Raw genomic sequence first — 12,725 nt, 5'->3', positions numbered from 1 at the left:
AACCATTAGACAATAAGGCCGATATGATTTCAGAATGTGTGTAAACAATGTCTCCTTGCAATATTCTATTCTATTCTATTCTATTCTATTCTATTCTATTCTATTCTATTCTGTTCTATTAATTGCTAGATTTAATTTCATTAAGTTTTATTTATGTCATTGACCTGAGGCTGTGGCCATTTTTTGTAATGCAAGATCATATGGGCCATGCATGATATTGCAAAAGGGACCATCTTCTTACTGAAGCCTCGGTGTCACCATGGACGTTGTGGACTGGGTCCCAGAGACATTTCTCTGACTGTATCTTTGTCTGTGACATATGACCAACATTAGATGGTCTCTGATATGACCACCAGGTAACCAAAACAGAACGTCTAACCAAAATAGAACGTCCATGGTAACTAAAACAGAACGTTCCCAAAGTCCGCCAACAGCTTTGTGCGTATTCTGGTGCTATTCTGGTACAAAACTGTTCATTCACCGTCAATTAATTCACTTCAACAAAATGTCAAGTAAAGTTTAAAGACCCTCAAATTGGGATGGACGTGTTTCTGTGTCGTGCATTAATTTCCCCTCCGAGTCAAGGTGAAGTTCAGTGGTCCGTTCCGTGTTTTCTTCCTGCCCGCAGGAGCGTCCATTAAAGAGCCGAGTTGACTAGAGACCGTAGGTCGACTCGGCGAGTGTGGCGCTGTCTTGAATGGATTGACCAAAGAGGGATTTACGCTTTTTATAGCTGCTTTTGACGCTATGACAGAATTGACGACGCGTAAGAATACTATAGACATTATTTACAAAGCGTCGTTTGATTGTACGCCAAGCAAAAGTATAGGAGTGGCGTATGCGCAAAGAAAAATATTCAAGGATCCCAGTGTCTTACAGGAGCGGAGTATTATTAGCAGTTCAGACAGTGCAACTGTCTCTCCGGTATGTAAAGTATTTCAACTGACTTTAAAGTGGACGCGTTGGTGAAATTTTACCCAATTCGTCCAAAATAAAACCACGCAGTGTGTGCTACCGTTACTTTGATGCCACCGTGCAAAAGCTTTTTTGGGTGCACTGCTTATTTAAGAGGATATATCAAACTCATATTACTCAAAATATATAGTAGGCTAGCTGCGGTTATACTCCACCGTCTCGTGCAGCCATGAAGAGTAACGTGATAGCTCGGTGAGAGACAAGTTGTAAAGCTGCCTGGCTGTCGGCCTGGAAATGAACACGTCAGGTGGTGTGTGCAAGTTAAATGCACATTATAGTTAGTTTGCATAACAAGCAAACTTTTGGAAGCCGTATGGTTGTAACAATAAAAAGAAAAATAGTAATACCAAGTTCAGACATTTATCAGGTTACATTTATAGCCTATAGGTTATCAAGTAAAAACGATACAGCCTAAAATGACATATTGAAATGCTTCCTTTGTTGGCAATGTTATGCTTATGTTATGAACTCTTGCACTGGCGACGTTGACTGCATTGCGTTTGAGTTTAGTAGTATTGCATTGTACTACATGTGTAATAGCTACTCACCCCCACCCATCTCTCTCTCTCTTCCAGCTGGTTAATGGGCAAGTGTGAATGTGTACAACTGGTGTGTCCTGCTGTCAGTCCTGAGTCTGATGCCCATGCATCCAGGCCAGCTCCAGTCCCTACCTGCTCAACTTAATTTCAGCTATGCCTCTCGCCACCCGGAAATCCAAAAAGTCGCAGGCCACAGCAATAAAGAAAAAAGATAAAAAGTTGATTTCCACCACTGCCAAGAGGCACTTTGTCAATACTGGAAAATCCACTGGTGCAACAACGAAAAAGAGACCAGATGTATCAAGTAGGGCTTCAGTGAAGGCACAGACTCCCAAAAGCGCTACCATTAACAAGACAGGCCGCCATGCCTCACAGGCCTACCCAGACAGAACTAAAGTCCCCCCTGTCAGAACAGTGTCTACACGATTCAGGCACTCACAGTTTGGTCTGGTCGAGGACCTTCAGGGCAGAAGAAAGTCCTCGAGAGGCTCCAAGTTCTCCCACTGCGACCTACAGGATGTGAAACCCAAAAAGACAGGCAGGAATGCCAAGGCTGCGCCTCGCATGAATCAGAGGGAGACGGCAAAGGCTCCCATTGAATCTTGCGATGACCCCCACCACCAGACAGAGAAGATGCTGCCTCGGGAAGGTGAGGGTCAGCTCTGTGGTTCGAGGTCAGAGTTTGGTGTGCTTGAACAAGACCGTACAATTACTAGCCCTTGTAAAAAGGATGAGCAGGTCTCTGTCGACAGTGGTGAGGCTACAGAATCTGAGCAGGTGCCTGTTGACAATGGGGATGCCACTGACCCTGAGCTGGTGTCCCTTGACAGTAGAGAGGCCACAGAGTCTATCCTCATTAGGACCCCGACTCAAGAGATAGCAGACACTGAAAGCATAGGTAAGGACAAAGACGACGCATTAAAGTCAGTCCCCAAAGAGGACCCTATGGGTAACGCAGATACCTCAGGCCCGGTGGAGTTTCCATCTATATCACCCCCTAATGAAGCTGTGTTAAGTGTTGCTGAGGCTGGTAACCATGGTGCTGAGCTTCAACAAAAAGGATGTTCCTCTACTTGCGGTGCTAGCTTTTCCACCCCAAGCCCCCCACCACCAACAACAACAACTCAGACTGTCCCTGTTGCCACTTGTCCTTCGTCTGCGTCCTCAAAGGTGTCACCACCCCAAGAGGATAATGGTGCAAATGGTGCTTCTGTTGTGAAAGTCAGCATGCCTCAATGTGTCACTGTGGATGAAAACACCAAAGATCAGCCCGCTCTGCTTGGCCGTGTGGACAGGCCACCATGCGAGGACGAGGACTCTGAATCCCTATCACTTCACACAAACACAAACACAGAAGTGTGTAGGACAGACAGAGAAATCTGTCAGACAGAGATGGTGCTGCCGCTGGATTCGGTGCCAAACATCTTTCCCTGTTTGGATAGTAACCCAACCACCACCAGCAGCAGCGGTAGCTCTGAGAGTACGCGGTCCTCCTTCTTTGACACAGAATCAGAGACAGGCCCAGAGTCTGATGCCTTTCAGAAGGCGGCCGTTTTAGGTGCCGGTTCTCCACTGCTGGCAGATGAGGAGGCGGAGGAGGCGAAGGGAGGTAGGAGACACTTCCACCCAGGTGCTCCAGGGTCGAGGGAGCGGGGCCCCAAGAGGAGGCGCTGTAAGGCCTGCGAGCCGTGCCTCCGGATGGTCAACTGTGGCCAGTGTAGCTGCTGCCTCAACCGCAAGACCAGCCACCAGATCTGCAAGCTCAGGAAGTGCGTGGAACTCAAGAATAAGAAGAAGAAGATGCCGGGTTCTTGGGATTCCACTGCCAAGGTGAGACACCTGTGTTATCAAATGACTTAACCCATTAAAATGCGGCATTATACATTTGCTGTTACCAGAATGGTAATGACCAAGTCATAATGTATGACTAAAGGCCCTGTGTTATGTCACAGTTGTGTAGTTAACTTTTCATTGACTATTACAGCGTTCCACTGGTGGATCGCCGTGCATTATGGGGCTACGGTTGCTAGCTGTGGCTTCTTGCAGTAGTGACCTCTTAGCATTATCCTCATTAGTTGGCCGTGTTGTGAGGGTTATGACCCTGCACGTGCTTTGTGTTTTGGTTTGCCTTTCTGTTTCATCTGCTCCTCCTCTATGACACCTCTCAATAGAATTTCAAAGTCTATGAACAGACCTTATAAGGTCAATAACCAGAGGTGTATGAAATAGAGGTGGTGGGAGTATTGATACTATTATTACATTTACATTTCTAACACCTAATCTTACATAGTTTATAAACCAGTTATTCCACTGTATCTAATGAGCTAGATACACTGTAAGAGCAAGTCTTACTACTTGTACTGTGATGCAATCTGTTGTTCGTCCTCCTTAAGGATACCTGTCCAGATTGCTTTAGGATTGGAATTCAGGCAGTGTTACTTCTATATTCAACTACCATTGTGCAGAAGTAGCAGATCTATACCAAGATATCTTGAGCAGATCTATACCAAGAGGACCATGCCTATTACCTTCTGGTAACATCAAAACCCATTTCATAGCTTTGAGAGTTTCCTGTCTGCGTTCGCATTTGCTTTAAAGAATTCCTAGAAGGAACTGAGAGTTGGTAGTGTTTTCTACTTTCGCTTTTAGTGTTTGGTTGCGGCGCTGCACTCTACTGGTCCTTTTTACTGCTCTACTGTACATGGCTTGTAAGTTTATTGTTATAACATTATCATATATACAACTCTACGGATGGGTAATCGATTGGGTTGCAATGTGTGCATTTTCACAGCTTTTGACAATGCTGACAGTTCTCATAGCAAGTGTGTATCTTGAGGTGGTTTTTGTAACTTGCATGTGGAAATGTGAGTGGGAGTCGAGTTTGGTAGGTGGATGCCATGCAGCTGGTTTTGGCATTCGGTGTATTTAGATAGCTGTGAGTGAGTGTGTGCAGACGACCCACGTTGTTTGGGGAAAGCCCTATCACATGAGCTGCTGTCAGTTGCGCACGTGGTGGTGGTGGTGGTGGTGGTGGTGGTGTGTGTGTGTGTGTGTGTGTGTGTGTGTGTGTGTGTGTGTGTGTGTGTGTGTGTCTGTGTGTGTGTGTAACAGAATTAAAGCACTCCATACATACCTCCCCCAGCCCTGGCTCTATCTTTCTCTGTCCTTGCTTCCTGGATCGCGATCACTCTTACTGGTGCCGCAGACAGGAAGCAGGAAGAGTGTGTGTATAACAGACACACCATGCTGGTGTTTCCGTAGAGAAGTTGGGGCCACATATTTTATGTGCCTGGTCAACAGTTGTCCTCATCGCCAAGCTGTGTTTGAAACCATAGACATGGCTGCCTACTGTATGCAGCTGCAGCAATACAGATCTATTGTTAACGGTTCCTAGGCTACCTAACTTTTCACCTCAAATTCTGTCAGTAAAGGAAGCAGAACTGCTCTGATAGCAGACAGTCCATGGTCATTATGAGACACTATCCTGGGCTTTTTCGTGTGTGTGTGTGTGTGTGTGTGTGTGTGTGTGTGTGTGTGTGTGTGTGTGTGTGTGTGTGTGTGTGTGTGTGTGTGTGTGTGTGTGTGTGTTCTGGACATAGTTGGTTATACCCTACGTGTATGTCAGGCAATAGTGACTAGATTAAAACAGCCCTGGGAGTGTATCATTTGATACTCTGCAATGTAGGTCAGTCTTCAACTGCTATCACATCTGTCATTTTTTAAAGTGTGGTCTCGATTTATTTTTTTTCGTCAGAGATATTTTTGTCAGTCCATTTGGGAGTGTTCTCCCTTTCAGGAAGGGAGTGGGTGATTTTTGGAAAGTGTCCATACTGAACTGTAGTTGCTGTGGGGGGACGACTGTGTTTGCATGCAAGTGAATGGGAAACGGAAGAGAAGGGGAAGTATACGTACACTGATTTAAACAACAAAGGATGGTACATGTTGTCCTTCTGTTTTTTTAGACCCACAACTGCCATTAAGATTTCTTGCTTGTTCATTACTGTGTGAAAACAATGCACATTTTAGTGTTCTGTAGAGTCTGTAGCCTTTTGGTGCAGGTGGGAGGGCCAGTGATCTGACTGCTGACAAAAATTCAACTTCACCGTAACAATAACAACATTGCTATGATATTACAGAGACAGATACTTGGTCAACAAATACTTGGTGATTTACATTAGGGTAACTTTGGGAAAGTTTAAAATAGAAGCTTTGAAATGCATGAAAGAGTTAATGAAAAGAAAGACAAATGTTCCGTATAAGAATGACCATACATGCTAAATAGTTCCATACGTAGGTGGAATCTATGTGTATACCTACATTTTTAAGTAATAGATCAAGAAAGATGTGGTCATTAACGTTTGGGTAACAACAGGTTATAATAGAAGCTCTGCAATGCATAAAAAATGGATAGTTCCCTTTGGGAAAAGACAAGTGTCTCTTATAAATATGATCATGCAGGCTTAATAGTTCTACATGAAACATCTACTTTGCGTATACCTAACAAAGGCAGTTGCTTTTATGGCACAATAATTACAGTGGAGCATGACAATGGCTTGCACGTGAGTATTTTCGTCTTGTTTTATATCACACACTGCTTCGTGTCGCCCTTGAGGGATAAATAGCGACTGACACCAGGATTTATTGAGCCCCCAAAATGGCTGTTCCCTCACCATATATCACCAGTAAATGCTTCAGACCTGTCCTGGCATGTACAAACCACAATGGGTATGAGAGAGTGCACAACCAGTAAAACCACACCAGCACACCACAACTAGTCATGACAGTCCCAACCGGTATATCATGCACTTAGTACACACCTTTTAGATACATGTTAGATGAATAGAGTTAGATGTGTGCTTTCAACTGTCAGAAGTCAATGATAAAGTATTTTCCTCACAGCGAATCCCCATGACATTTCCCTGTTAAGAGCAATTTGATACAGTATATATGATTAAAAAACCTGTTACTTAAAGTACTAGAAATGGACCAGAAAGATGGGTCTCTTGCAAGCTTAATAAGTAAGTTGTGTAATTCTGGAAATATGATGAAGTGTGTCTGTATATTTTCCTCACAGCTAAGCAACATGATATTTCACTGTTGGAAGCAATTGGATAGGTTCAGTATGTGGTATAAAAGCAAATTCAAGTTGAACTTGTGACTTTAAAACACAAGAAAGCAGATCAGAGAAGGGGATCTATCTGCAAGCTTCATCAAAGCAAGTTGCTGTCAAAGTGGGTGAATATCCCAGTGCGTTTGTTTGTCAGTGCTCATGCACATGGCAGCCCTCTGGGCTGGAATAGCATGCATACTTCTCCAGTCCATGCTCTAACCTGTTGCTCACCATTACTGCCATATTAGTAAGCACTGAAAACACTCCTCTTATGGTGCTGCTACTGTACTATACACTGCTATACACAGTAAAAAAAATATGGTGTCATCATTTTTTAGTAAACGTATAAATCCAGTCAATAGTCAGTGTAAAATTTTGCTGGTAGCCAGCCAGTGTAATTTCAACTCTACAGCTCTTGATGTTTACATAATAGCCTGTCGAATTAACTCTGAAAATGTTACACTGACCAAAAACATAGTGTTACAATTAACAGTGTTTTTGAGTGGAACCAATGTTATCTGAAATGGGGTTTATTTTAACAATTTAAGAGTTATATTAACACTTAGTGGTCCAAGGTTCTTCAGATGGGTTTATCTTTGCATCGTGGTTCTTATTTTTGAACTACTAACATACCATTCTGAATATGTAAGTTAAACCGCAGGCAGGATCTATTCAGCACATTGCTATATTTTCCTCGTAGTACTTTTGAAGTATTTTTAAGTCTTTGATGTTATTTTCCCTCTTAGGATCCCCTCGTAATGGTGGCATTTTCACACACCACAACTGCTCACTGCTATGTTGTAGAATAGTTATATTTTATTATGTATAAATACAGTATGAAAATCCTTTTTTAGGTGCAGTAAGGTAATGGTTGGAAAAGTTTTGTCATGGGCACCAGCTTAACATTCTCCAGCTTCACCATCCCAGCCACATGAAGAGAGAGCAGTAGTAGCAGTGGTAGCAGGATGGAGTGAGGTCTCCTGTGGGCATACTATACGTTTAGTGTGCAATTGAGTGTGCCGTTTGAGTGTGCCACTGTAACCGAGACGGCTGCAAATTTGCGCCGTGAATGGTGGAGGAGGAGGGTGGGGGGATTTGCTTTGCTTTGCTTTGCTTGGCACTTAGAGGAAAAAGTGAAACCAGGCTAACCAAATGGGCAAGAAAGAGACATTTTTTTTCTCTTTTCCTTACTGTATTCTGGCCGGTCTGGATTCAGTCGCTCCTGACAGCACTTTCTCTTTCTCTTGGTATACTGAGTGAAGCAGAGCAGCGAAGATCGGTGGGTCTCATTTCTTCCCTAGAAATCTTTCTGATTTTTAAACCTGCAGGCCTTCGAAGAACTTTCAGGAAGAGTGTGAGTGAGGTTGACCTCAATGACAGAAGGTCATTGTCAAAGTGATTGATAAGTCTTGTCTTGGAGTAGAGGAGATATGATTATTGCACCATACATAACGCACCATGACAGTAAATTCTCAAATCTTTCAATAGAGCGTTGTTGACCTGTGTTATAAGTAACGAGTCTTCAACATGAATAAATGTATATGACAGTACAAAGCATATAATAATAAAGATCTATACATTTTATAGTAATATTCGGTATATCATATCATAGCTTTTCCCCAATGTATTTTTTTCTTGATCATATTTTAACATACTTTTTTATGTTAAAAAATAAACATTGGGTCCATTATTATGCATAACCCTCATAACTTGTGCATTTAATAGGCCAGTCATATCAATACTGGGCTGGCTGTACAACAGGCTTTAAATTGAACATTTGGACAAAACAGCACACCCAAGTAAGGGCTGAAAAATGTGTACATTTACAATTTGGTTTGGTACTCACTACTCAATTATGGGCAGGCTGAGTGACTGACTGACTGTGTGTTATTTTCTGGGGCTGGTTTCAGTCAGCCTTTTACCCTCCACTCACTTGTCACACGCAGGCAGGCAGGCAGGCAGGCTGGGAGGCAGGCAGGCAGGCAGGCAGGCAGGCAGGCAGGCAGGCAGGCAGGCAGGCAGGCAGGCAGGCAGGCAGGCAGGCAGGCAGGCAGGCAGGCAGGCAGGCAGGCTGGGAGGCAGGCAGGCAGGCAGGCAGGCTGGGAGGCACTCTCATGGCCACATGTCAGAAAGCAGTGATTGGTTGCCATGGCTCCCCCTATCACACTGACCTTGGACACATGTGTCTCCTCAGTGTAGCTGATGCGGCAGGGCAGGCAGGCGCTAGGCTAGCCTAGACTACCTAGTACAGACAGCCATCGCACGCTACGCTAGTCGTTTGGAGGAACAGATGGGGGGAGAGAGAGAGAGAGAGAGAGAGAGGAAAATTATTCATTGGGACCGATGACTTATAAAGGCATGAGCTGCGATAAACGCCTTGCTGTCATGCAGTGAGCTGATAGAAATGCGCATGTGTTACGTGTGTGTGTGTGTGTGTGTGTGTGTGTGTGTGTGTGTGTGTGTGTGTGTGTGTGTGTGTGTGTGTGTGTGTGTGTGTGTGTGTGTGTGTGTGTGTGTGTGTGTGTGTGTTGGGTGTTGGGGGGTGGGGGTACTGAGTCCCTGTCTGGCTGTGGTGTTCTCATCTGTTACCAGTCTGACTCTGGAGTCTGTGAGAGGAAATCCTGAACAAATAGGCATGACCTCCCTATGAACTACCCACCCCCCCTGTCCCTTATCCCCATACACGCCCACTTTTTCTATCGGGACAACGTGTATTGCAGCAGCGCAACATTTCAGCGGTCAGGACTATCGTAGTGAAGTGTTTTCGGTGATTAGGACATCGTTCCGCTGGTGGAACGGCACGCATGATGAGGCTACAACAGCTACCTCACCAAAACATCTCAGCTAAAATAAGATTTATGTTTGACATGTTTGTTGACAACAGTGCACTGGCAAGGGCAATGTAAACTTGATCTGCTATTGTCAATTCATATCAGATGAAAGCTTTGTTGAACAAATGTGCAAAAAACATACGCATCATTTTAGAAATATCACTGATCATGCCAGTGATTTTCAAAGTGGGGGGCGGGGACCCCTGTGGGGCTTTGAGGGGGTGCTAGGGGGGCCGCGGCAGGTTGGCAGGAAAAGTGTAACAAAACGAAGTGAATCATTTAATAGACTGTATTAACGTCATTATGTTGTATGTGGGGCACGGCCTCACAGACTTAGTCTATAGTATGTATAGTATAGAATAGTATGCCATGACCCATGTAAGGGGGGCCTCGGCTAGAATGTATGGGTATATGTGGGGAGCTTTGTCATGGTAAAGTTTGGGAACCCCTGTTCTATACTTTCAAGGGGTACCATTTACCTCTCAGTATGAAAGACTGTAATCAGACTCCCATGGATAATATGACAAGCCTAGACTGTATAGAGCAGGTGGAGCACATAACTCTTAAAGACTGTCATTTTTGGGAGGCTTATTGTTTAAGCAGACTGAAAGAGAGACCTGACCCACAGCCCTTTTATAATACTGAATGAAATACCTTTAGCAACCGGTACTGTAGTGACTGAACCACCGATGTAAATGTTGCATGTGTAGGATATCCCATCCTCATTGTGGCATGGGAAAAGAAGCACAGTTGGTTGTATGTTCCTGTTGAAAAAGAGAGAGAGAGAGAGAGATCTAAAGGATCTTGAAGTGGACAAGAGTGGGCTGATGAGCAAAGCACTCTTTCTCTTAGTCACAATTTCTCTCTCTCTCTCTCTCTCTCTCTCTCTCTCTCTCTCTCTCTCTCTCTCTCTCTCTCTCTCTCTCTCTCTCTCTCTCTCTCTCTCTCTCTCTCTCTCTCCCTCTCTCTCACACTCACACTCACACTCTATCTCTCTCGCACACATACAGTACAAACTCAGGAGTGCCTGGTCTGAGCGTGCCAGGCGCGGCGCTTGTGGGATGCTGTGGTAGGAGTAAAGCAGAGGGTGTGTGAATCGTGAAATGTCACTGTGAGAAGCATTCACCATGATCATGCGTGGTGCCGCAGCACACAAAGTGCTTGCTTTCCACAGAGACATGCCAGAAATCCACATTCCGAGGGTGGGTCTCCAATCTTCTGGGCTGTAGGATGTTCCTCTCGCAATTTATTTAGGGGGCCCTCAGCATTTTGGCCCCCGGACCATTATACATTAAAAAAAGATTTATATTGCCTCCGTTGCCAACTGTGTGTTAGGAGGCAGCGGTGGTAATGAGCTGAAATTCTCTCTCTGTCGGGCTTAGGTAAACATTACAAATGAAGGTAGAGAACGTCTGGACGTTGAGAAAATGAGAGTAGGCGGGAGAACGCCGTTGGCTGCCAGGCTTGACTTCATTAGCCTCTTGAGGAAGACTGGAGTACATTTCACTTTAAGGTAGGCCAGCCCCTACACATTTGAATAGAGTACAAATTGTGCACTGTAGATTGTGGTAGTGTTGTTCCAAGAGAAGGGGAGTAGGATCAACGCTGGGTGTTAAATTTGGCTCTCTAAGTGTTGAATTAACTCTTGAGATGAATGTCACATAATAGCTGTGTCCTTTGCTGAAGAGCATATCAAACAAAGCTTGTTTGAAGTCTTAAGACAAAGATTGCACACCTTCAAATCTGCAAATCATATCAAAAGAGCAAGTTAAATATATACTATATAGTATTTATTCTTGTAATTATTGGAAGTATTACTATGCCTAGAATTACTCAAAAGACTCGTTTGAGTTTTTTTCCCTTCTTTTTGCACTTTTCCATCTGTTCAATTGTGAGGCATGATGTGCTGATTCAGAATCTGAGCTTTAGCTTTGAAGGCGTGCCACTTGATTTGCTGTTGTGAATAGAATCCACCCGCGGAGCTCTGGTTAAGAAACTTACGATGGATATCTTGTGGGGATGAACAAAGGCGGACGGAGAATCAAACACTTTAAATTGGAAGGGAAAAAAGAGACCTCCTCATTCAAACTCTGCTGCTTTGGATTATAGCCCCTGGAGCAGAACACTTTGTTGGAATTTCGGTCTTGCGTTTGTAATCCAGGGGTGTTAATATGTTTGACATTTACTGTGTAGTAATGATGTGATGAAATGAGTGGGATCTGTAGCAGAGCTCTGTAACAGTGTATGCCGTCCCATCTCCCATGACACATTTCTCAGTGCCTCTTTTTCTCCCAGATGCTAAACTGGCCTATGAGTAGGTGCAGGGTTTTTCAGGGTTTAATGAGATGCAATTGTGCATGGACAATGGAACGCAAAACTGCCTTCTTGGTTCATATGCAGCAAGGGCCTTTAAATACTTTGTGGCTGTATGAAAGTATGAAACACAGCCCAGCTCAAGAACCCTTAACCATCGGCCCTACCGTGGCTTAATGTTAGGGCACTTGTCTGCTACCCGGCCAACCTGGGTTCGATTCTAACCCGGGTCCTTTTTCCGACACTTCCCCGTCTCTCTCTCCCTAAACGTTTCCTCTCTCTCTCTCCTGTCCTGTCACTAATAAAGTCTAAAAGACCAAAAGAACCCTTAACCATGGCAATTTAATCATGCATTCAGTGGAAGCTTTTTGGGATATCAATCTTTCCCCCATGTCTTTTGAAGCCTTCCCTCCTGCTCCAACTGATGCGGCCATGCGGCCCGTCTTAATCAGCTTAAAGGGAGTCTGTTAATAGTAATCTAGTAATGCTAGGCTAGTCAGAGTGCCGCTGCTTCCTGCTAACGTGAACTCCATGCACCTTTAATCCTGTGCAGTGGGCTAGCCCAGGCTGCTCCTGTCTACATTCTATAAGCCTTAGTATGACTATGGATGAAGTCTGTTACTTACTCATTCATGACATTTGACATTCTGTGTTTGATTTGGAGAAGGCAGGAGGACAGTTCTGCACTGTGCATTTCACAGTGTTTATACAACACTTAGAGGGTGGAATGTAACGCTCGTAGTGTTGGTGTTGCTCTATTTCAAGTGTTAAATTAACTGTGATTGTGACCATGTCATGCCATCATATGGACCATACACTTGTGAACTGTAACCCACCATATGTGGTTACCGTATGTTGTAATAACGTTTCATTAAGTTAATAGACTGAATCTTGTGTACCATTTGAGTCACGGGACATAGTGTACATAATGTGACTTCAACATACAGCAGTAAGCTT

General features: G+C 44.2%; 1 protein-coding gene across 1 annotated transcript in view; it reads left to right on the top strand.

Annotated features, from left to right (window-relative positions):
* The first annotated feature begins 580 nt into the window (after positions 1–580).
* tet1 (tet methylcytosine dioxygenase 1) overlaps positions 581–12,725 on the top strand; it is a 47,957-nt gene continuing 35,812 nt past the window's right edge. The window contains exons 1-2 of the mRNA XM_063191453.1: positions 581–924; positions 1,551–3,344. Of these exons, the coding sequence (XP_063047523.1) occupies positions 1,668–3,344 (1,677 nt within the window). The 5' untranslated portion in view covers positions 581–924; positions 1,551–1,667. The remainder of the gene's footprint in view (positions 925–1,550; positions 3,345–12,725) is intronic.

The sequence above is a fragment of the Engraulis encrasicolus genome, chromosome 24 (assembly GCF_034702125.1).
Source record: "Engraulis encrasicolus isolate BLACKSEA-1 chromosome 24, IST_EnEncr_1.0, whole genome shotgun sequence".
Classification (NCBI taxonomy): Eukaryota; Metazoa; Chordata; class Actinopteri; order Clupeiformes; family Engraulidae; genus Engraulis; species Engraulis encrasicolus.
Note: the sequence above shows the minus strand (reverse complement) of the source record. Positions and strands in the feature narration are given on the sequence as shown.